Source organism: Coturnix japonica, chromosome 3, assembly GCF_054131305.1.
Source record: "Coturnix japonica strain WE chromosome 3, WE-NBRP24, whole genome shotgun sequence".
NCBI classification, from domain to species: Eukaryota; Metazoa; Chordata; class Aves; order Galliformes; family Phasianidae; genus Coturnix; species Coturnix japonica.
This window is the reverse complement of record NC_140665.1, coordinates 41,496,733-41,522,005: the sequence shown is the minus strand read 5'-3', so window position 1 is coordinate 41,522,005 and position 25,273 is coordinate 41,496,733. Positions and strand designations below refer to the sequence as shown.

General features: G+C 43.4%; 1 protein-coding gene across 2 annotated transcripts; it reads right to left on the bottom strand.

Moving 5' to 3' along the window:
* Window positions 1-17,696: 17,696 nt before the first annotated feature.
* On the bottom strand, window positions 17,697-25,273 carry TBXT (T-box transcription factor T). Of its 2 annotated transcripts, none has more exons than XM_015858022.3 (8): window positions 24,941-25,273; window positions 24,597-24,861; window positions 24,313-24,447; window positions 23,587-23,648; window positions 23,432-23,493; window positions 22,340-22,516; window positions 20,675-20,807; window positions 17,697-19,715 (listed from the first exon to the last, which is right to left on the bottom strand). In XM_015858022.3, the coding sequence occupies exons 1-8, from the start codon at window positions 25,138-25,140 to the stop codon at window positions 19,448-19,450; spliced, it is 1,302 nt and encodes a 433-aa protein (XP_015713508.1). In that variant the 5' UTR covers window positions 25,141-25,273; the 3' UTR covers window positions 17,697-19,447. The 2 variants fall into 2 exon arrangements, with proteins under 2 accessions (XP_015713508.1, XP_015713509.1); XM_015858023.3 differs by having other exon boundaries at window positions 20,675-20,804.

Sequence of the window (25,273 nt, the reverse complement as noted above, 5' to 3'; positions counted from 1 at the left end):
AGAAGATATAAACCCATACAAATGTGTCCAGAAACTGAAGAACAATATTTTCTCAATAAATTATCCTCACTGCTTAGATAATAAGTCAGATAAGTAACCTCACATATAATTTTGTCATCTTGCTATTTGCAAGACCAATCATTACTCCTCAAGTGACTTTCCTGGCATCAGCCTGGGTTCCTATAGCATACCCCCAAAGGCCATGGGTGCAAGAGACAGCTCATGCTGTGACTGGTCACCTACTGGCTGGCTATCACACAGAATAGATTCTGGGTTGCCCTTGCTCTTCTGCCAGCTCCTGATGTCCCCCTAATTGACGGGAGCTTACTTGTCTTTGAAACTTTCTTCCAGTGTTAGAAGAAACTGTGAAATAATGCTAAAAGCTATCGAAGTGGGGATGGATAAACAGACAGTGAGCTCATTTATGTCCAGTTTCCTTAGCAATTCAGGCTAAAAAGGAATATTTTATACATACATATAGCATATATACATATATGGGTGGGTTACTGGCAAAATTCTCAGTATCACAAGAAGTTTGGCCCTTTCTCAAGAAGCCAACAGCCTATTTGAAGTTAGCGGGTGTGTTTTTTCTCTAGTAATGACTTTAACAGCAGTCTTTCTTTTACTAGCCACACTGGGCATTAGTCCATCTTACAGACTGAAGTTCTCAGTTCTCCAAGCAGCTCTGCAAACTGCATAAGATTACCCCCTGAACTGAACCAGAGATGTTGCATTCCTTCCTGACATGACCCTGTTGCTGGGGGAAAAAAAGGCAATCTGAATCAGAACAATCTTCCTTGCAAAGACAACGAAACTGCTTACAGTTTGAAAGTGTCCCTTGTTCTGCCCCACTTCAGGTGGAGGCGTTCCAAGTCCACCGGGATGGCCATTAATTGGAGAATTCTACTCCAAGGGGCTTCTCTGGTACTAGATGCCAAAGAAAAAATGTTTTCCAGGCCTCCAACACAGCTGGAGCATTCAGCTTGGAGAAGTCTGGCTTCGATTCACAAAGGGCGTAAATGTCACAACATTCACTGCTGGGGCCCCTAGCCTTTCAGATAAATTATTGGCTCATCAAATCTGTAATGCAGAGGTAGGAGGCAAGTAAGTGGGTTTGGGATTTGTTGCTAAACTGTAACTGAAAAAAATAAAATAAACTAGTTTGATGATGAATAATGTACCATTTTGTTTTCTCAATTTTGAAGTTTACTTTTCCTGATTACTTTAGATTAAACATATTCCCAATCCAAAGCAAAAATGCTCAGCTTCAAATAGGAAATTCAGTCCTTTCCAGAATTATTTCTTTTTAATTCCCCCCACATTCAACGTGAATTCATAGCTAATTCTGATTGGGTCAGTCAACAAGAATGTGAAAAAAATTCCTTCTGTCATAACAAAAGGATGTTACTGGGGCCAGATCCCTGAAACGAGTGAATACTTGCTCATCCTAAATGGTTACTCTGGAAATTACTGGTATTGGGAGTGTTTGGATACCAAACCCATATGGGCTGTTATCTGCTTCATCACACAAGCAAGAAATCAGGGTTCGCCATCTGTTACAACTATTTCGCTCTCTTTCACATCCCAAATTAAATGAAGATGCAGAGTTAACACAACTTTTTCAGCTCCAGGCCAGCAGCTGTGACAAACTCCACTGGTTGCTGTATTGCTGGTGTAGTATATGATCTTCCTGCAACTTTCACACCCAACTTTGCTGTTTGTGAAAGTAGGGTGTCACTTCTATGAAGCACTATACTCAGTGTCATAATTATTCTCCTATCCTCAGCTTATCTTCCAGCCTTAAGCTTACCTCTACATGTAAAATAGCCCTCTGAAGTTTGTCACTTTCTGTTCGCATATCAGAGATGATGCACTGAACTAGCTACTTCAACAACTAAAAAACTTCACAGAGTACTCATTAAAGAGACTACATATGCACTGGTTACATAGAACAGCAGTTTCATTTTAGCTTTCCCCTATTCAGGCAAACATAAGCTTTAAGTTGCCTGCAATATTTTATCTTAAGGTTGCACAGGAAATGCAAGATATTCTCTATTGCGTAGCAATTGAACTGTTATCCACCTCAGTTTACCTTCTGTGTTATGTTGTCAATGAATCTGCCTCAGGAAGAAAGCACCCGCTGTTTCTGTACTAAACTGTAGTGTTTGAAAGCAGAGACTAGAGCCAGGCTCAGATGCTCCAGTCCTAATAAGCACTTAGGTACCTGAGTGAAAAGCAATGGCTGGGTTTTAGGGGTACTGAGAGTTTGGTGCTTGTATAGAGAATACATAATCACCCCTACCAAAAAAAACCAAAAAAAACAAAAAAAAAACCAAAAAAACAACAACAAAGAAAACCAAAACAGTATTCTTAATGTAAATCCACAAAATCATCAGTATCTATTTGATATGTAAAATGAAAAGTTCTATTTATACTTAAAGAACAAGAATTGCTCCCTTACATCAGACCCCCTCACTTCAGAAGGAAAGCAAGAAAAATTTCAGTAAGTACTTACAAAAGTAACTTAACTGAATGACCCATTTATTTACTTATTTAGACTCCATCAACTTTAGGCTCATATCCTGCTGCATGAATACTTACATCCCATACAAATCACTCCCAGCTTTCAGATGCTTGTCTTTTTGAAACTCAACAGGAAAAAGATGCTTGTACATTTAAATTTATTCCAAGTTTAAGTTAGGAATGAATTATTAACATATAGTAAAGAACAAAAGCCTGTTAAACGTTACTGCAGTGTTCAAAAATCAATGCACTTAGGTCTGTGTTTCTTGTACTCAGCCTTTGTAGGTAACCAAGATTATGGTCATCAGGTGAATGCATACAACAAAGTGAACTCCAGCAGGATACCACAGACCAGTCATCCTAATCTAATAGTCCATACCAGCTTGCATTGAGCATAAAAAAAGGGTGAAAAACAACAAAACAGAAAAATGAACTTGAAACTGTACTGTGTTTTTATGAGCTGTGTTCTCCCATAAGCAAGTACACAATCCTGATATTAGTGAAGGATTCACTGATCTGACTTCAGTCTCCTTTTAAATCACTGGAAGTTGCTCACCTTCAGAGAGATAGCTGTCCTCATTCTCTTACCTAAGATCTCAGGCAGATTTGATATCTAGATACACTTATTTCTGAGCGCTGAACTTACAAACCAGCCCTGAAATGCAAGAAGAATGAGCATCACAGACCACCATGAATTAGACAGTTTTCATTAATATAAATAGAGGAGCCCTGAACCGTACCTCAGAAAGGTGTGCTCTCAGTATACACAACTTTATTCATCATCTTTGAAGAATATCAGCTATTACAAAAAAAGCATCTAAGAGCAATTCAAGTATTTTTTAGTTGTGGATGAAAGGAGATTTGAAGTACAGAAGTACCAAATTCAGCCTACCCTTCTGCCAAAGGAATTATAACAGTACAGTCATTAAATTATTGTTAATTACTGCAGTGTGGGAGGGTCAGGAAGGATAAACCCCTCCTACAGCATCCAGTGGGAAGGAGTTCTCCCTGGAAGCACACAGAACTGCTGACTTGGTTGCAGCCCTGCCTGGAAACCTCAGTCCTGGACCAGGCATCCATCAGCTAGGTGCCCTTTCATCATATTGACAAAGGCTGATAACAGTTATGAATATTGACAACACTTAATCCACAAATGCTGTGCTCTGCTGTTTATAAAGTCTGCACAGCTCCTATTGCTAAGATAAATACAATGTTTGATTTTGCTCTGTGATCAGCTGATTTTATGATTTATGGTGTTGGCGGGCACTACAGCTTGGAATGAAGGTCTACACTTTCATTGAGGAAAGCCGGGTCCTTGTGAGCTTTCAGTTACAAACACCGTTTCACCTCCAGGTCCTAAGGGCACACAGGCTGCCACAAGAGATTCAATTCCCTACACTTAGCTACTTGTGCATATACTTGCACATACAGATTTATGTACAAGCAGCTTTTAACAGTTGACAGGGCCAAACAGAAAGGAGCCAGGAAGCCATTCAGCGCAGACTGCATAACTTGCTATCTTTTATCTACACACCTGAACAGCACTGGAACTTAGGTGTCAAAAACAACTATTTGGGATCTCACTCCGAGTGTGCCAGAACTTGAGTTTATCAGATCCCCACATTTTGGAGATTCTACACAAGTGGGTACCAAAATTGTGAGCCAGACTACGCATAATGTTAGCGTTACTTCATTTTCTTCAGTGCTGGAAACCTTTTTCAACTCATATTCCTTAGAGGAGAAGCCAATAGGAGGGAAGGCTTGCATATCTTATCACTAAAGATATATCAGAAGAACAGTTTTTCCATCAAAAACTGCTGCTTGCTTATACCAGATTTCCTTTGGCACCACAATTACAGTCCCTGAAGTATATTCCAACATTTTTGTCATCCGATCAGCCCAACACAAGTTACTTGATAGCAGCTGCGTGCACTTTCTTCAGACTTTCCCCTAGTGAATTAATACTTTTTTTCTTTATGAAAGCTTTCCAGGGGTTGTGAAAAATGTCTTCTGTTTCTTCCTTGCCTTACACTCCTCCCATAGCATAACACCAGCTTACGCTTTTGCCTAACAAAAACATCCAAAATGTACCTTTAAGAGACAACAAGCAATTCTATAACTGTTCAAAACTGAGAAAGAAGGATACCTGCTTCTGCTGTGAGACACATGAGTTCAGTTTATACTCTGACACAAACATTCCTTTTAAACACAGCTGGACTCACCTGGTTCTCATGAAATTTCTCTGAAACATGGGAAGAATAAAAATACCTGAAGATATACTGGGAGGAAGCTATTTCATATCAGAAGCATTTTCATAGTATTACCTTCACACACATTTGAGAACCAATCTCCAAACTTTTTACAAAAACATACTAAAAGCATAAAATTTCCCTAAGCATAAGAGATACAGCTGACATTATGCAGATTTTAGTGCTGCTTACACTGGGAAAAATCAGAGAAGAATAGCAGTGGAATTGAGCACATCACCTGTAGAGTTATATTCAGTAGCGGTTTCTCACAGAGGTTGCACTGCTGGTGACTGAGATAATGCAGAAAGAAGATCACAAACAGCATGCGTCTCGCATGGAGTAGGCAACATAATGTAATATGGCCTATTCCTGCCATTATCATACATGATGAGTTCTCCAAATCATGCTGCAGCTTATTAACCAGAGAGGAAGGAGAACAATGGAAAAATTGTTAATTTGTGACCCACATTCCTTACACTTTTCAAGCCACTTTCCCCTTGAACAGAGTATCTGAAAGCAATATCCTGGCACGAGTTTAAACAAATTTAAAGTAACACAGGCTAATCTTCTGAGGCCTGTTATGTCTGTGAAAAGTTATTTCTTTCCTTAAGCCCCGCTTCCCTTCTGGAAGTCTGTTAGTCATGAAACGAGCAAGCAGCGGTGTCTGGGGCAGTAAATACAGCCTCACCCCCTGCCCCAGTTCTGTTCACTTTCTCCCCAAAGAATACACCATCAAATTCCACTAATAAAACAGCTCTTATTTTCCTCAGGGATAAAGAGCAAAGAACAAGAGAATGGTTAATAATGGTAGTAACTATCATAGCAAGCAGACAGAAGGCTTTGGCAGTTACTTTCAAGCACTGGAACCAAAAGTTGAGCGTTTATTGTAGTTTAAGGAATACAATTTGAAACACCATTTTCTCTCTTAAAAAAAAAAAAAAACAAAAAAAAAAAAAACAAAAAAACAACCAACACACTATCCCTAGCATATGGATCCAGTACTGATCTACATCTGGATTCCTGGTTAACTGGAATTTCCTAAAAACTCTTGTGTTGTTTTTCTGTTGTTTTGTTTTAAATAAGCACCCTCTCCCCCCTCCCCAGTTTATCCTTACCCACAGAGCAGGATCTGGTTTCTTTCTGTTTTCAAACAGCATCACCAACAGAAACTCGTCTTAGTTTGTTTCCTTGCTTTTCCTTTCAGGAAGGCTGGGTTCCCTTAAGCCCTACAGCACAGAGCAGTCAGGTATCCCAGTGGGCAGTCACATGATATCCTTCCATGCACCAAGACTCCAGTAACCAGCTGCCAAGCACATCTGCCCTTTCACTTCCAAATTCAAGCAGCAATTTATGTCTTGGGTCTAAGACAGCAACCCAGCAACCCAGCACTATCCCATTTCCCCTCTCATTTTCAGTGTAATTACCAAAAAAACACACTTAAAAATTCCAAAGCAGCTTAAGATACAGGAGATGCTCATAAAAAATGACATTACTTGTCCTGCTTACTGGACACTTTATTCTCTACATTAATTCAAATGTACCAAAAAAATTCAAGGCTGGCACAGATTTGCCACAACACTGCGGAAAAAATACATATCAGACCTTCCCTAGTTTCAACCCCTCATAGCCACAGGCTCAGAGCTCCTCACTGCTTTCAGTAAGAGATCTCTCACACAAAAGGTTATAAAAATCAGCCCCCTGGGGAACAAAGAATGTTACTCCCAGTTCCTTCCACCAAGCTGCAGTGACAGCCATGGAACTTTCTGCACACATGGCTCTCTCTTCTGTGAAGTTTCAGTTTTCCCTTCTGCTCTGATTTCTGGTCTTTCCGTCCTTTTATTTCCCCCATAGACACTTGAGCTTCTCCTTTTCTCTCCCATTCGCTTGCAACCTGCTGAGAGCATTGCAGGAAGAATTATAGCCAATTCATTTGCCTGCCTGCCAATTAGAAGGATACTGTGTCAGAGGCAAGTGAGTAAATACCAATAAACAATGACAGCTATCCAGCCCATTTGACCCTCAGACCATATTCAATGCTTTCTACTTTATTAAAATGAGGTATTAATAGCAAATATATGTTTCACAAGTTCTGACACTATAGCACTTTAATCGCAGACTTCATTTTCCTAGCCAGAAAAACAGATTCTTTAACATGTTTTTTTCATGCCAGCTGCTGTGAAAGTTTTCTGTGGGCATTTATTCTAGTATTTATCACTAGAATAATCATGATTGTGAGCAGGTACCCTCTTAATTCATTCTATCCAATGTTTGGGCATGACTATCTGCGACAGGAAGTAGTTCATTTTGGTTGCACAAGACCTACCATCACAAGGTCCCAGGTCTAGATTTGAGCATCCACATCCGTCTGTAAAGCACAGCAGTTTAGCAGACGCATCCTGTCAGCAAGATGCTTTAGGTGTAAAGAGAGGGAACAAGTCTCTTCTCAAGAGTCAGCAGTTGAAGATCCTGACTCCCCCCTATTGTGCGAAGCACCAGAGAAATCTTGCTTGCCCAGCAATGCTTACTTGAAGACAGCTCAACAGCAGCACAGAGTGCAACAGCATGCTTCTCAGAGAGGTGCTGGAGCATAAACAGACTACGACTTGGAAAAGGCAAGCAATCAGACATATGGTCTCATGAAAAGATATCCATCTCGAGTCACGCATTGTTGGATATTTTTAATACAAGGCAACAATTTGACATAAGTCAAACTCCAGCAAGCTTCAACTATTCAGCAGGCTCACTTCATATGTAATGATTTGGGAGTTTTAGAAACTTAAACACTGTAATTTTCTTCTGCAATCAAATAATCTTATGCTGCATATATTTATTTTCTTTTGAAAAACAAAAAACCTTGAAATGATTATTTCCAGCTTACATATGTTTGTATGTCCATCCCCCTAAAAAAAAACATGGGTAGCTGAATTCCTGAAAAAAATCCAAGCACCACTCTAAATTGTGCAACTGAGAATAAAACGAGAGAGAGATTAGCATCCCTCATAGTACAAGCACTAACTCACACTCAGACCAGGGCCAAATAGCAGGAGATTTATTTATTTTTTTTGCAACAAAGTAGGCAAGATTTAATAATTCATGGAATTGTTCGGGTTGGAAGAGACCCTTATTGGACACCTAGTCCAACTCCCCTGCAAGGAAAAGGGACACTTCCAGCAAGAGCCCGTCACTCAGAGCCCCATTTAGCCTGACACTGAACATCTCCAGGCACAAGGCATCCATTACCTCTCTGAGCAATCCATTCTAGTACTTCCTGTCCTAACATGAATAAGCACAAACCATAACATGATCTGAACAAAGCACAGTACTAAAGGATGCTTCATGAGCTTGCAGCAACCACCAAAACTAAGCTACAGCAAGTAATGCAGTCAGGGCATCCTGATGTTCCTCAGCCATAGCTTTTAAATAGAAGAGTTTATCCTACTATCACCATTCTTGTAGAAAGTACATACACATTTCCCTTTAATATTTCTTTTGAAGCAGATTACTATTTCTGACTCACTACGGAAGATGTAGTTGTCTTGAGGTACATGGTTTAGTGGGAGCTATTGGTAATAGGTGAACGGTTGGACTGGATGATCTTTTAGGTTCTTTCCAACCTTGGTAATTCTATTTACAGAAACCTCGTGCCTGATTCTCTAAACCTCTCCTTTGAAGACTGTGGCCCTTTTCTGAAAAGCTTGACTTTTGCTGTGGGGCACAGAAAGCCATGCTTCAATTCCACGCCAAACGTTCTTCAGGAATCATGCCCAACACTTTGTCCTGTGCATAAAGACTGCTTGAGTCACCCCTTCTAACTGCCACTTCAAAACAGCACATCCTGTAGCTTTGCAACCCCCAGAAAAGAGAACCTCAATGTTACCCAGCAGCTGAGAGAATAATCGCTTCATGCTCCAGCTCAGCCATCTCTGATGGTGAAACTCCTGCGTAAGAAGTAATTCCCTAAAAAAGACACAGATAACCAGTACTCCCCCACAATTAGAGGGAAAAGAGCGTAGTTTAACAAGGCCTCGCTAGCAGAGTGCCCAAAATGCTATATTCAATACTAGCAGACAGATTTAATGTAAGTGTGTGAAAGAAGTTCCAAACCATGCTTCTAAATGGACTGCTGATACATGCTGCAGAACTTCCATTTCATCCCTGTGTACAGTTAAAGGTTTTACAGTCACTCGTACTAGGTGAGCCATGACTGCCTCACTGTGGAATACAGCAATGCTTGCTTGCAGTGGATTGCTACTGTCACTAAAATACTGGGGGTTTTTCTCTCCCTCCTCAAAATGGACATTTTACTCAAGTGAGCATTCCAAAGTATTTCTAAACATACTGTAACAATATCTGTATTAGCAGACAAATAGCTGGCAGTAGGTAAAGCTGAATAATCAGCTGATTATTGGATGACTGGCTGGAATCATCACAGCATACCTGAAACATATATTGAAGCTCGCATTTCTGATATACATGGATTTATTCTGAGGTTAGTTATATTTTAAATCAATATATTTGCAAAAGCTATTTTACCTGTGATTGACTACTGGCCATTATGTGGGCATTTACTTTGAGTTATTTTTAATGCTTCATTGCTATACCTGAGCTCACATTTCCTTCCTTTGCATTTTCTTATGAATTTCTCTTCCTCAGAAGCACAGGCTGGCTAAGCTCCAGCTCTGAACTTCCTGGAGGGTTTGCTTAAACAAGTAATACCTTACATCCGATCAGATGGAAATCAACAAAGCAGATTATTTTTGCAAGAAAATGACTCTCTAACTCTCAGAGCATGAACTTCACACATCTTGGGACCCATTAGTTACAACACATAGGTCTTCTGGACCTAACTCAATAACAACAGCATCGAGTTGTTATTCCAGAGATTCTTATTTCCAGATCTTCTACTGCAAATTCTGTAGCCTTACAGGCTGCATACAGTTGGGGGGAGGGAGAAATCAATGCTTCCACAAACCAGAAGTATCTTGTACAGAAGACATTTGTACCTCAAACCATACTGAACACTTGGTATTTTACTTTTCATAAACTTTTGTTTGCTACATTTATCAAGAGCTGTCTGGGGAGTGCATTATTTCTTCTGCTGTTAACACCTGTCATGTTTTCACATGTGCTTTGGACACAAGCCCTAGTGTTATACAGCCATTTTTGTGCTATTTCATTTGGTTTTTTATGAGCCTGTAATTTTTGTTCTATTACAGAGAATCCAAAACAAGCAAGATTCCTGCAGAAATCAACCATAAGATATTATATTTTGAGAATTTCCATTCAAAGTGTCAAAGCCATGGCCAGCCTCGAGCTCGTTCACACTGAAGCCAAGAGCCCCTTCCCAGACAAATGTCCAAGGGCCACCTGGGCACAGCCTCCTCCCAGGCTTTTCACCTACACACCTCAATTACATCAAACCATTCCCCAGGCAGGCAGATAAAAGCTGCCCAACACCAGTATCGACTTGGGTTCTATCCCCTCAACCTGGCCCCATGATCAACTATTTAGAGTTTAGAAAACATCACTTTCTTTCAAGTTAACTCATTCTACAGCTTCCAAATGCTCATTAAAAGATCATGTTTCAGCAAGAAGTCAGCAGTGTGTAAGCAACGACAACAAAAAAACCCTTGGATGGATATGTAATACTTTTTCAACCCCATAAACAAGGCACTAAAAGCTTAGAGAAAGGTCATGAACAGAAGCTCTAGAGTGACACAGAAAACAGGGCAGAGCAGCATTAGAGATAGCTTCAGTTTAAGCACTCATAGATATTTGTCCAGATGCAATTTCTCTCTCATGCTCTTTCCTAGCGTCTGCAGATTTTTATTAACATGATGTAAGGCTTTAGAGTAGCTCACCTTGTCCTTAACCAGGACAACACTGAATTTCAGTAGTCCCAGTGCAAAAAGATGGGATAAATAATCTCATGAGCTGCAGCAGCCAGCTTACAGGCAAGAGAGTGACCAGCATTTCTGCAAGGTGAATGCGACAACGATGGCTTCATTTTGAAAGATTAAGCATTAAGATGAGGTTTTTTTTCCACAGAGCACAGAGGGGAATAAGCATCCTCTCATGAGTAAAATATGCAAGAAAAAAATCCAGGTGTTAGTTCTGACCTTGGGTTTTGCTTCCATTTACCTCAACCTTATTCAAATCTCTATCCTTTTGCCAACCCGTTCTCTCTACTTAAAGTCCATTTGACTTCAAAATTGCGCATGAAAGAAGGGGAGAAAAGCTTTTCACAAAGCACAGGCAGCTCATTCCACAAACAGCAGAGCAAAGCAGGCCAGCAGGGGTGACTCAATGGTGCCAGCTGCAGGCTGAAGGAGATCTGCTCTAGAACTCTTCCCCAGCAAGAATATTCTCATCACAGCTTCTTTTGGGATCTCTTGGTCTTTCTGTTCACATCCAGCTGAAATTGAGCAGCGAGTTCAAGGCTTTTAGGGTAGCACTGCTCAGCCAGGGAAGCAGCACGAGTGCCGCTTCCTTAGAAAAGGAGTGTGAACATTTGGGAAAGGTTATGCCAAACGGACAGAATCTCAGTGTTTCATGTGGGAAGAGGAGGAGGGAGATGCATGCTTGAAGTTCATTCTCTGTTCTTTGATCTCGATGCTTAACACACACATTTCTTGCAGAAATTCTTGTATCAGTTTTGAGAATTCAACTTTTAATTCTGCACCCTCTCAGTCATATGTGTAGCAGTAAACTCATAAGCAGCATCACTAGCAGAAACACAAGGTTTCTGGAGGCCAAGGTGCTCCAGTCCCAAACACATGCCTTTCCCACATATGCAAAGCATCTGTGGCTGACAGAGCTCCTGGAGGAAGTGTGGGGAGGAAGCACGAGCACTATGAGCTGAAGCAGCAGAAAGAAGCTATTCTTCACAGGAGAAGGATACACAAATCTTTTCCTGCCCTTAAAAACAAAACAAAGCCCACAGAGGAACAGAACAATACATATTCACTCACTGAACTTTAAATCTCACTCCAGAGGCATTTTGACCTGATGTGCCTTGCTCTGCCCCCAGTCCCGAAGGCAAAACTCTGGGAATTATGACTAAAAGATTTCCAAAGAACTTCAGTTTCATTGGAACCCCTACCCCTGTTTTCCAGGGATTAGCGCTCATCTGTCCATTCCTATGCCTACGCCACCCCCAAGGAGACGCCAGGAGCTTCCTGCCAAGGAGCAGCACTGGCAGCATGCAGAAAGAGCGGAGGCGGAATGCGGCCGTAAAGGAAAAAGACGACACTTGCCGGCTGGCAGCCGGGCTGCGCCGGTCGGGATGCTCTCGGCGGCGCCGCGCTGCCCTCGGACGGGCTCCCCCTGGCGGCTCAGAGTTTCAGCCTCCCCCGGGCCGGGCCTCCCGAGGACAGCTCTTCCATCGCTGTTTCCAGCCGGCTCACAGAGCTGTACTCGGGGCTGTGGCTTCAGAGAAAGCAGCTAGCTTTTTCTCTGAACAGTAAATAAACCGCGAAACCGGTATTCAGTTCTATAATGAAGTCTCAGGCTTCCCCAAAGGGTTTGCTGCCCTGCTGACAGTATCCCTTGAAAAGACCGAACCAGTTTCAAGAGAAGCAGCTTCTAAATTATCCACATCCGTACCCAGAACAAAGCTAAACGAGGTCATCAGGCAAATACCTTGACTAATGTGTACTGCATTCGTTGATGACCTAACTTTACTTTGTAGGTGTTTATCATCAAAATAATTTTAGACAGCTTTTATACCAGGCGAGTTGTACTTTCCTTACTAGAATGCAGATAGAAGCTGCAGAAGTAAGCACATTCACAAGTGTCTCCAATGGCCAAGTCCAGTGCCAGCAGGGCACATAGAGATCTTTTCCAACTGTAATAATTCTAAGTCCAAAAACCACAACCATATCTACTAACCACATCCCTCCGTGCTGTATATACGCATTTGTTGAACACCTCCAGGGACAGTGACTCCTTTGTAATATTTCAGTTGCAAAAACGCTGCTTGTTTTGGTTGTTGTTGCTGATGTTGCAAGTGAAACCTGAAAAGTGGCTTTAAAACTTATTGCTGCTCGGCCAAAGGCAGCCGCTGTGCCTGGCAGTCAACCGGGATGGCCGCCAGAGGGAGCGCACAGCGCAGAGACAGACCCACAACCAAGCGCGGGGAGCGCTTCTGCCTCGCCTCTCTTAGCATCATTAAACGATCTGCAAGATCAACTAGCCCAGCCGGCAGCCCATCCCCATCGTGCCCACTAACCACACCTACACGTTTCTTGAGCACCTCCAGGGACGGTGGTACCACCACTTCCCCGGGATAGCGAACTTTGGATTAGGGTCACCTTCTCTCCCACTGTTTCTGAAAGAACTACCTTAATTTTGTAAACTACATGGCAGCAGGATAACATTAACTGGGACCATCAGTAAAAGCCCTGTTTAAGTACTCAACGGTAGAAGTTCAACAAGGAAAGATTCTCCTAACCTAGTGAATTAACAGCCAGAGAAGGCTGTTATCTGTGTACTTGCAAGCAGAGGCCAATCAGGGTTAATTTAACCATATCAGCTGTCACCAAGCAGTTCAGAAGTATCAGTTCATCCTCCTGACAGGCAATTTTTCAACAGGCTGTTACACTGCTACTATTTTTGGCAGCCAGTGTGTTTACAGAATTCCTGCCGCCATTCCTTCCCCATCAACCACCACTGAGGGCCATTCCTCACCTACACTGAAAAATATACAGGTTAAAAAAGCAGAATAGAGATGGCTGCACATCAGGCTGCCAAAGCTCATGTCTCTGTGGCACAGAAGGTGAACTCACCTCACACTCAGCATCCAGTTGCTGGATGTTCCTCGTGCACTGAAACATAACCCAAGCCCACTTGCTCTCATCAGTTTTATATTTACATGCTTTTTGTGGTGCAGATGTAACACTGAGTCAGTGCCCTTCTACACCACATGTAGGTATCACTTAACACTCATTACAAATAATCTACAGGTAAGGAAAAACATCTCTTTAAATGAAAGTCAATAAGTTACAGGACTCATTTCTTACATTCCCCAGCTGAGTGCTCTGCATCTGTCCATGCAACCCAGCCCAAGCCTGGATTTCTGCCTTGGCCTGCACAAACCCTGCAGTGGAGCACTGCAAAAGGGCGGCACCGCCCTCATCACCAGGGCATAAGCCAAACACACACATAACCCACATCTATTTTGAATTGTTTTAGTGAGTGTGAATGTGTCCACACCAAAGGAAGGGGAAGAAGCCAGAAGTTTCCATTCACCTAATGGAAAGGCTTCATTTAATTTTGTAAAGTCAAAGCAACTACATGAAGCATGAAATCCCACTGTTGGGGCGAGTGGAAATTTCTGTCTCTTCCCTCCCACCCACTAGAGTCAATGTGTATCTAGGCAAAGAAGTAACAGATGATGGAAACTCATCTGAGCCATCCCCATATTAGTAAGATAAGAGCTATCCTGGGTTGCAAGTGTTAAAGTTGTCTCACATAGGCCACACATTTTGGGTACAAGTTTAAGTAGAGAACACAGCCGGGTGCTGGTGTAACACTATTTCACATGTATCTAAAGAGGTTTTCATAGAGGAAGATCTCAGAATGATTAAAGTTTCACAATTACTAATGTTACATTGAGATGAAGGATAGCAAAATACATCACAAATAAAGCAGCATGTATTCAAGTCAGCACCTACAATCCAACTCATCAAGTCAAATCTTTGCAAGAATGAACCAACAGTCGCACAGGACATCTGGTAGCATCTAAGGTAGCACAGAAAGCACTAAATCAGTACTAAGCTAAGACAACTTACTAGTCTGTAGCAGCTACATGTGAGTGAGGGGCAACATCTCAGCTCTCATAGTTCCAGCAGCTCTTTTCTAACCAAGAAAAGAAGAACAAAATGCATTCTTTACAGACCAGAGATAATAGACACCTCCAACAAGGCTCACAAAGGCTTTGCCTTCCCAGACCACAAGATTCTTGGCAGAAACGCTCATTACCTCAGAACATCAGTGAGCACCAAGACACCCCTCAAGCAATTTGCCTCCCAAAGGAGCTGAGCCCAGGGATATTCCCAGATCTAGCTGGGTGCCCCCCCTCAGCCACTCCATCACAGAGGTAGGACCAAGCAGGAGTTCCAACTCAGAAGAACTCTGTGGTGAAGACAACCCCAGCCAACAGAAGTTCACATCTCCCAACACACCCAGTCCCACAGTACAGCTCAACTTTTACCCCCACACTTACCTGCAAGCTGCAAACTGGCTGTTCCTGAGATAAAGGTACAAACGCTCAACTACTAATACCCAGATATATCTGCATTTCTTTCTCTCCAGGAACAAATCAGCCTTCTACAGCTCCACCTGCCCTTAAGGCCCCACCTGTGTCCATCAAAAGCAGCTTCACCTGCCTGCACCTATTGCTCAGCCTTTCCCATGCTCACCTGCACAACACAAGTCTCCAGCAGCAAACAGTTGTTCCTTGGTACAAGACATTTAGCAAGCAGCAGGTATAGGAGGCAGGTTTTAAGAGCTGGCAGTAAAGAGCCACTTGAACAAGGCCGCATCTGGCAGTGGTACAGTTGCACGTGACAAACTGTGTGAGATTCATCATCAGAAATGTCACTATGAAGTTTGGTAGAGGTGAGCTTTAAGGACAGGGGAGCAGAATGAAACCTGTTTGGCCCATTGGTTTGTTGTTGCTCAGCCTCAGCTGAAGCAGAGGCACCTGCTCCCCTCTGTGCTGGTAGGGACAGGGGCAATCTGCATTACTTTACAGAGTCACAGAATGGCTTGGGTTGGAAGGGACTTTAAAGCCCAGCTAGCCCCAACCCTCTGCAGTAGCACCTGATCCAGTTGTCCAGGTCCCCATCCATCTTGACCTTCAGTGCCTCCAGGGGTGGGGCATCCACAGCTTCTCTAGGCAGGCTGTGCCAGTGCCCCACTGCCATGTGAGTGAATAATTTTCTCCTAACTGAAGTGGCAGGGGAACCACAGAGCCCTTTTTCCCCCTGGGCAGGCTATGGCAAGCCTCGCTGGCTGAGCCTTCTCTGAGGTTTGGAAATGTGAGGGTGTCTGCACCACAGCCTTGTCTCCCCCAGAAGCAGCTGAGGTGCCCCATAAGGCATATTGTTGCCACTGAGGGCCCATGGTGGAGAAAACCTATCCAGATGAGTCACACCAAATCCACATGGTTCTTGTGCTGGCTGGAGGGCTTGTAGTTTGGATCTGACCAGTAGCAAGGTGAATTTGGGTTGCCCTGGATGGCTGCTGGTTGCAGGAATACCATGAGAGAAAATGTCCAGTCTTGGAATGAGAAGGTGGCAGAGCAGGAGTTAAGAGATGTCTTAGTGCTCAGACTGCTTTGGAGCTGCACATAGCTTACATTCAGTGGCATGAAAGGTTTGGGTTTTTTTCATTTAAAAGCAAAGGAAAGGAAGCAATCCTCCCGCCCCCCATCCCTCAAAAAAAAGCAGATGAGGTGAGCTTGGCCTGACACAAATGCTGAGCTGCTTAGAGATGTACAGTGTTCACAAAATAACTGTGTGCATGTGTGGCTGCGCTTCATGCTCTGCAATCCTTAATGGTAATCAGCTGATTTTAATGGTAATCTATTGTCAGTGCTCCAGAATTCTCCTTGGTGCATTATTAGGGCAAAAATCTGCCTTTGCATTTGAACCTCTTATCAGAAGATTAAACATCAACAATAAACCTAACAACCTATGAAAATACTTTCACGGGACTTCGAAAAACACCCCCAATCTGCATTTCACACTGAACTGCACAACTCATGCTGAGCAACCTGACCTCAAGCCCACATCACATGCAGCCCTGCATGCCCTGACTCCAGCACTGCCCCGACCCTCAGCCTTCAGCTGGGAACCCTCAACCCACAGCAAGTGCAGGGACACGTGCTGTGGCTTCACCCATGGAGAAATGCATAGAGGCTCAATGCAGAGATGTCCACAAAAGCAAAAGCTGGCAGCAGCTGGGGAAGAGCTGAGTCCAAGGCAGGAACATGCTTGTGAGTCTTAACTACAGATTCAGGCCTCTGAATCCACCCAAGGCATTGCTTGCAGCAGGTGGTTCAAAATGCACACGTATACCTGAGTGTGCCCCCCTTCCTGGTGCTACCTGTCCTTCCCAAAGGGAAAAGCAAGTGGTGGCAGTGTATCTCCAACAGGAGAGAGAACCTCAAAGGGAAAAGTCCTCTTGCACCTTGGGACTGAGTCCTTTCAGGAGCCAGAGGGGAATGAGAAGCAGTCTGGCTCCTAAGTTAGCATCACGTGCACCCAGGCACCAGGGAGCTCCTGCTGGTCAGCACTGCTATGGAGGTCTCCAAGGCACCAAGTTAAGGCACAAAATGGGCCAAATTGTCCCACAGCAGGCAGTCATTCACAAGCAGGTGGGCTGACAAGCACCAGCTAACAACAGAAGGAGGAACTATTTTTGTCTGCGTAGATGGCAGTTGTTATTTCAGGACAGTCTCTGGAAGGACCTGTACCATCACTGCCCTTGTTCCGGACAGGAGCTGGGGTCTGCCCTTCTCTGAGCGCTGCAGTGAGCTGCCCACCAGAGACAACATGATGAGGTATCCTGCAGGCCTTGCAGGCCCACCCAGGTAAAAGCTCCAGCTCACAGAGGTAACACCTGCAATGACTGACTGTCAACCAACACCCAGTGCACCCCAAACAAACAAAATAAAAAACAATAAAGTTCTCTATTAAACAGCTTACCTCCACATTTCTTTAAGTTCCCATTGACTATTGGGACTCATTGACTGGGCTGTGGAGAACCCTCTGGTCTTTCACCCAGAGCAGTGCTGTGCATCCAGAACCATTTGTGAAACCACTCTGTGGAAGCTGGACATACTGTGGGTTCTGTATATTTAATGTACACGATTCAGCTTTCCCATCCACCCCCAAAAACTGAAAATTAAGCATTGAGTTTATTTAAGAATCTTTACTCTTTTTTTTTCCAATTTAAATTATACTTCCCAAGTACAAGTTAAAAAAAAATACAATGAAATAACACTATCTTCTACAAAATATTCTAAATAATAATGCACTTACATCATTTACACAACTTCCTTTCACAATAAAATAGGAGAGCTTAGATCGATATTTACACTATTGACAGAGAACAGGGTTGCACAGCTATCTGCTGCTGGTGCAGTCTCTCGATGGAGCACCTCTGAGAGACTGCATCCTGCAGTTGCACACAAATCCTTCTGCAGGGTAAAAACCCCGGCACAATCCTTCTGGGTGCAGGGACCTGCCCATAAGGTTCCAAGGAGACTGACGTGGTAGCAAATATTTGCTTCTTCTGCTCAAAGCTGCCACCACAGCTCATGCGCACACAATGAAGAGTTACTTAAGGAATTCCCTGATTTATAATTTTTGCTTCAGTACATTAGGCACTTTGTTTTAAAAGTTATCCACTATGGCTTATGTAAGACAAACCATTTTCCCCAAGATATGAGCTTGCCAGGTAGAAGGAGAAACAGACAAGTCTGAGGGCACCCTTTGAACCTGCATTAGAAATTTAAGTCATTGTACTCAGTGTTTTATCAAGACCTGGCCTTCCCAGCAAGTCAAGCAATGTATTTTAAAGCTTAGTATATCTGCACTTTTCCTCCAGCTATCGGGGACTGAAGTTTTCTCCCTCACAATAATTTAACTACTGACACCCATGTTGTTCAATGTGCCATCGGGTGACAAATCCTACACATCACTGTCTAAAGAAATACACTGCAGATTGACAGATTATTTACATATCTTAATGTGTAGACAACGAAAATGCAACTTCAGAAATAATAAATACAATTCAACAGAGTATAACACTGAAAAAAAAAACCATATATTAGAATGATTCCCCAGGTATTGAATTCCCTCCCTTTAAGGCCTGAGCAAGAGATCATAAAAGACCGTGATGCTTTTCAATGAGTTGAAATCGTTTTAGATAGGATTTCCCATTAGACACCGACTGTTTGAAATAAAGATGTTTAGCAAAGCAGACAGGTGTCTGAATATGATCAAACAGCAAAACTTACCTCGAAAAGGAATCTTTGGGGCAAAACAATTTAGATCAAACAATAATACTGTAATTTATTAGGAGGAAAACAGTTCTTGCAGATTGTCTCAACATTAATTCAGCAGCAAGGAAACAAGCATACAGTTAAGAACACAACGTATCTGTGAGACAAATACGCTTTAGTGCACATGATTTGCCAATAACTTCCATCCTCAGCTACACTTGTGCAGAATTCCAAATGCTTCTACCTAGGTGGTTAAGAACAGTCTAATATGGCTATTCCTAGGTTTGCCATTAATAAAAAACAGTAAGGAGTCACTTACAGGAGAAAGTTGTCCAGATGCCAAACTTCAGGTTTCAGAACACTGAGAAATTTGGAATCCAAGTCAAAATCTTAAAAATTAGGCCTATCAAGCTAGAAAACAAAAAAGATGAAAAGCAGTAAATCTGCTCTCAGAATTGCACGCTCACCAGATTTGTAAACTCTGCATGAAGTTAACGATGGTCTGTTCACTATCAGAGACATAACTTGGATGCTCTACGCAAAGCGGTGCAGATGCTTTATCTACAGTTTCCTTCATGTCTCCTTTTTCTCTTCCTTGAGGATTAAGCGTTTAAAGTAATTCAGTAGCTAAAAAAGTCTGTCCTAAAGTAGAGGTCTGAGTTTACATGGAAGGTGGGGTGATGGGTGTCCACATGGATGCCAGCCGAGTGTGTGCGGAGGCGTCGTACTGGCTGTCAGGAAGGTCTGCAGGTGCTCCTCCATCGTACAGAGGGGACGTGGAGGTGGTGGCAGTGACAGGATGTGGGAGAGCAGTGTAGTGCACTGGAGAGCCACGCAGGAACTGGGAGCTCAGGCCATTGGACATGCCGCTTGACTGAGATGCTGGGGTGATGGTGTTGTTGCTCACAGACCATAAGTTTGGGTACTGACTGGAGGAGAGAGAATGACAAATATGACAGGTTATTAGTGACTGCAGGTTCTGTTGGTAGGTGCTCAGTTTACCACGCAGCCCCCCAGGCCAGCTTCTTCACTTGTCCTTCTAGACCTTGCCAGCACTCTACAGCCTACTGTCTTCCTCTCTTTGATATAAAATCAAACACATGTATGAATTAAGCGAAACAAGCTGATTCAGTGAAACTCTGTGGGAACAAGTTCAACACTGTGCAACACTACACAGCATTTTCTATTTAGAGATCTGGAGCAGTTTACCCAAAAAAAAAAGTAAAGTAGAATTATTATTATTACTACTTTAAAGAGGCTTAGACAAAAGACATGGCAGAAGTGCCTTCTTCAAGGTCTCACAGTTCTAGTTCTCCGGATTTTATCTACTGGACAACTATTAATTCAGCAACTGAAACTCAGTGGACTTTACAACTTCCCAAGTACGTATCATGGGGGTCAGACATGGAAAGAGATGCCAAGAGTATCTGTTTACTTGATAAACACACATTCAGGGCCAAAACTTCCGTTCAGGAAGGCAGCAGTCTTATACTGGTTAGTAGTACATACCCTAACAGCTAAGTGCCAGTGTGCGTGGCTCAGAGAAGGATGTTTTCCACAAACTAAGTGGTAGGTATGAGCTGCCAAAAAAAGATGCCCAAGCATCAACCATCTGTGGTTAACAGTATCTCTACTGAGATTTTACCACCTCAGCTGTATTCCTTTGAATTTTCATCTCCATGAGACTGAGGGTAACCAAATCATGGAATAGAATCACAGAACCATTTAGGTTGGAAAAAAAAAAAAAACCTTCAAGATGACCAAGTTCAACCACAACCTCAAACTGGTGATTTGGCATGCAACCATAAGGATTTTTCAGTCTGATGATGAGAATCTGCCTCCTTTTTCAACCTTCTCTTAGTAGTGCTGCTGAGGGATGAATTCCTACCTGGAGCTGGTAGCTGTGCCAGTGCTGTGGCTCATAGGCAGCATAGTCGTGTGTGTGGGAACTCCCAGAGAGGACCAGTTGTCATGGGACTGGAGCATGGGAAGGCAGGCAGAGGAGTTATCAGTGTAAGCTGCTGAGAAAACAAGCAATCACTTCAATGCACTAGAATCAGAACAAATAACAATCTTTTATTCTAATGCAATGGATCACTTAAAAACCCCCTCCTACTACTGGCTTGCAAAAAAATAGTAATTAAAAAATGAAACACTCCCACAAAGAAAAATAAAGTCATCTACCAGTTGTGTCAAGCTTACAGTTTCACTGGCATTGCTGATTGCTTTGCTTATAACAGCAAAGTCCTACTTCTGTGAAGGATCTACAGACACACACAACAAAACACTGTCTTCAAGCAACCTGCTCATTCAGATCATGCTTCCTTATCCTGTCAGCAGGGTCCTTACTCACACTATTCCCATCTCTATTCCAAGCCACCTTCCTTATTGCCATCACCTACACTGGCAATAACAGTCCAGCAGCCCTGGAAAATATGCAGTCCGAATCGCATATCATAGTTCTGAGCTGAGAAGACTCTGAAGTTTGCTTTAGGCATCATGGAGAGTGACTGGACTGTGGCTTAAACCACACAGCGGGTGACCAAAACTGGCCATCCAAAGCAAAGCCATTGAAAAGCTATAAAGGGAACCCTATACTGCCAAGCAGAGCTAGAAAGAAGTTGCATTGCCTGCTGGCAAAAGTAAGAGAATAAATGGTTTCCTGCTGTAAACTTGGGAAAGAGGAGGAACACTGGAAGTGTTTTTTCTTTCAATTTATTTCAGGTCAGCAAACTTGCCCATAATGTTCAGATGTAAAGAAAGCCAAAGGAAAGCTGGTTTTTCTCTTTAAAATGACCTACAAAGCTACACATCCGTTTGACCAGGCAGCATCTAGAAGGCTATGTATTAATACACAGTTCAAGCACCTTTCTAGATGGAAACCTTCAGCATAGGCAAAAGCTGTTACCAAGTCTTTGCCAGAGCAAGGGGAAAAACATTACTAAAAATGACCTCAACTTCTGTTCCTTATGCACCTTTGCTTTAAGGCACTAAGCCTTAAGCTCCTTGGCTGTTTCTGAGCACAAACAGCTCTGCAATTCACTCAGCTCCACATTGTTAATGTGATACATCCAGTTGTGACACACTTTTTGAGGACAATCTTTATGTATTAATATAAACCACGGCAATAGGTAAATAAAACTGATTGAACCAGGCCCTCAATTATTTGCTTAAACATGTTAACAACAAGTAATCCCATTACAGAACTGGACATGAATGACTTTATTTCATCATGTCTCCTATAACCAACAAATGAAATCCTCGCTTTCACATAAGTAAGTTTAGCCTCATCAGTCACAGTAATTCAAGAATACATAGCGAAACCAGTTCAACACAGTCTAACAAATCAGGGGCCAACAGTTCTATATAAACTCATTTTTTCCACTGCAAAGACTGTGGAAATGCATACTCATTGTCACTTTTGCAACGCTGCCCTGCCCCCCCCTTCCCTCTAACCAAAATGATCCAGAGAGCTATTTCTGCAGCATCAGTCCAGATGCACATTGCTCAAAGCTCACACCCCATCTTCAAACAGCTGCAAAGTACAACTTACTTGGTGAGTTGTTTCTATGGGTGTAGGGGCTGGGGTAGGGGGCAGAACGGTGATTCCTCAGCGGTGAGTACCTTTCACAGCTGTGAGCAGGGGAGAGAGACAGGGGGGCTCCAAACTGAGGATGAGGATTGGCAGGTGGGCACAGAGTCCCAGTCCCAGGAATAAGCCAACTACCTACTGTGAGAGAGCAAGAGTTAACAACCATGAGGATGCAATGCAACCAGACACTGAAAGAACAGCATGGTGACAAGGTAAGTAGCTGACTCAGAAGGAAATGCATGCTCATGAAAGGAGAATTAGTTGCAATACAGCTGAGAAGTCTGGAGTTCTACAACTTCTCAAGCAGTCTTATGAAGGAAAATTGAGAAACAGCATAGAAAAAGCCATGCATTGATTTAACATTTGTTAAAATTTCCATTTAACTGCAACCACAGTAAAGTAAGAAAACACTAAAATGGTTAAGCTCTCCCTTAGGTGGGAAGGATGTGCTCAGTAACAGCATAATTGTCAGTCGTAAATTGCTCTTGTGGGGGTCTCAATGTATAGCTAAGATCTGAAGTTTCTCAATGTGCTAAGAACTCTCACAAACTAAATCTCTTTGCTAAAACAGACTAATTCCTACTGTGGCTAAATTCCTCCTTTTATAGGCTACAGACAAATTTTGGCAATAACCCTTTAATCACAGACCACTAAGACACTACTGCTTTTTACTTATCTAAGAGAGCTTCTCAAGCAAATGCCCCTAATTGTACTACAGAAGTACAATTCCAGCAAGTTTCTACTGTATTTTGAAATAAGCATTGATTGCCATATCTGTATGAGAACTGCTGTCCTTGAATGTCTTTTTGGAAAAGAAAGGTCAATGCAGGATCTTAAACAGGAGAACACTTAAGATAATACTGCTGCCTTTACCACACCTTTACATATCATAACGTTCATACAACCACAAGACTGCACAAAGAGCAGATTTGAAAATCGGTGAAGTTATCTCCTTACGAACCAGCACTCCAAATAGCAAACGCTGCTCTCTGGGTTTTGCTTAATAGAAGAATTCAGAAATATATTCACAAAGAAAAATGAAAGCAAACATACACTGCGAGTATCCAGACTGCTGGCTGTCTCCTGCTTCCTCCATCATGTCCTTGTGATCATTTCTATAAAGGAAAACATGTCAAAAGTTAAGGACGTGGTTTCACAAACCTACACAATAAATCCATAAACTTCAGAATTGAGTTAAGAGCTCTCACCTTTCCTTTGCATCAAGAAATGCCTTCGCAAATGGATTGTATTTAATTTTTAAAGCTGTGATCTAAAAACAACAATGGATATCTTGATTACCATACAGAAATCAAAGACTTGAATGCGGACTTTCCAGTGAAGTCAGAGAAGTCACAGAGTTTTGAGGAAATAAGATTAGACCACATACACCAATTTAACAGCATCTAATGTCTGAAGCGTTAGCAGTGGGCTAGGAATTGGTCCCACCACTTCAAATCTATGTGACCAAAGTGCCCACGTTTATCTATCAACTAAGGCAACAGTTAAGAAAAATAGTACACTACAGGGTTGGAAAAAGGTTTAAATTTCAGGACAGAGCAGAATGGGCATCAATAAATCTCAAAAAGATTGGCAGTTTATAGATTCATGCCATACAGATGTGCCTTTTGACTAACATCAAGGCCAGTTTGGAGAACAGCACGGCCAGCTATTTTACAATGCAACTGAAAATTGCAACTTTGTTTCATACCACATCAGTCCGTCCCAAATAATCTATTAAAATTACTTTGTATATACGCTGGGATAGTAATCAGAAGTTGTGAAAACCCGAGGCATGCACAAAAAGACATTAAGCTTCAGATTCAGAACAGAGAGAAATGAAAGCAGTGGCACAAGGCCCATCAGTTTGCTGGGTAACATGCACTTTGCCACCTGGAAGGCTGTGAGCACCAGAGGCCTCTGCCCGCCACACGTACCTCCTCATTCTGGTATGCCGTCACGGCGATGAACTGGGTCTCAGGGAAGGAATGGCTGGTGATCATCCGCTGCGGGCCACCCACCCGCACGATGTGGATGCGGGGCTCATACTTGTGCAGGGAGTTGAGCATGATCTGAGAGCAAAGGGACACAGCAGGTGAGCAGGGACCGTGCATGGGCCTGGTGACTCCACAGCCTGCTCTTAGGCTGACAGTTAGACTAAGTGATCTTAGCGGTCTTTCCCAACCTCAATGATTCTATGAATCATCGTGAGCCCACCTACCTGCCCACCGCCATTGAGCTTGTTGGTGAGCTTGACCTTGCTGAAGGAGACGGGCGCCTTCATCCAGTGGGCACCAAAGTTGGGTGAGTCGGGATGAATGTAGACGCAGCTGGGCGCCTGCGGCTCCGGCTTGCCGCCCGGCACCCACTCACCATTGACATACTTCCAGCGGTGCCCATCGGCCGCCACGAAGTCCAGCAGGAAAGAGTACATGGCGTTGGGGTCCAGCCCCGACACGCTCACCTTCAGCACCGGGAACATCCTCCTGTAGGGCGACACAGTGGCGCGAGGGCCTGATCCCGGTCCCCGCTCCCCTCTCCTCTGTCCCACCGCCCGGCCTCTACCTGCCGTTCTTGGTGACGATCATCTCGTTGGTGAGCTCCTTGAAGCGCAGCCACAGCTCGCCGTCCTCCAGCACCACGCGGAGCTCGCGTTCCGTCGGGTCTCCCTTCTCGCTGCCCGCCTGCAGCTCGCTCTCCACCGCGCTCAGCAGGTGGTCCACTCGGTACGCCGGAGCCTTGCCCGCATCCTCCGGGGAGCCCATGGCCGCCCCCAAATCCCCCCCCCCTTCCCCGAGCGCCGCCGGCGGGGCCCGGCTGCGTCCGCCCGAGCTCGGCGGCCCCTCGCCCGCTGCCTCCGGCCGGTGCCGCCGTTATACCCCGCCATAAACGCCCCCC

Coding starts and splice junctions, on each gene's coding strand:
- TBXT (XM_015858022.3), bottom strand. CDS start 25,140: ATGGGCTCCCCGGAGGATGCGGGCAAGGCTCCGGCGTACCGAGTGGAC. Junction 24,448..24,596: donor AGCTCAATGGCGGTGGGCAG/GTAGGTGGGCTC, acceptor CTTTGCTCTCAG/ATCATGCTCAACTCCCTGCA. Junction 23,649..24,312: donor CGGCATACCAGAATGAGGAG/GTACGTGTGGCG, acceptor TGTTGTTTTTAG/ATCACAGCTTTAAAAATTAA.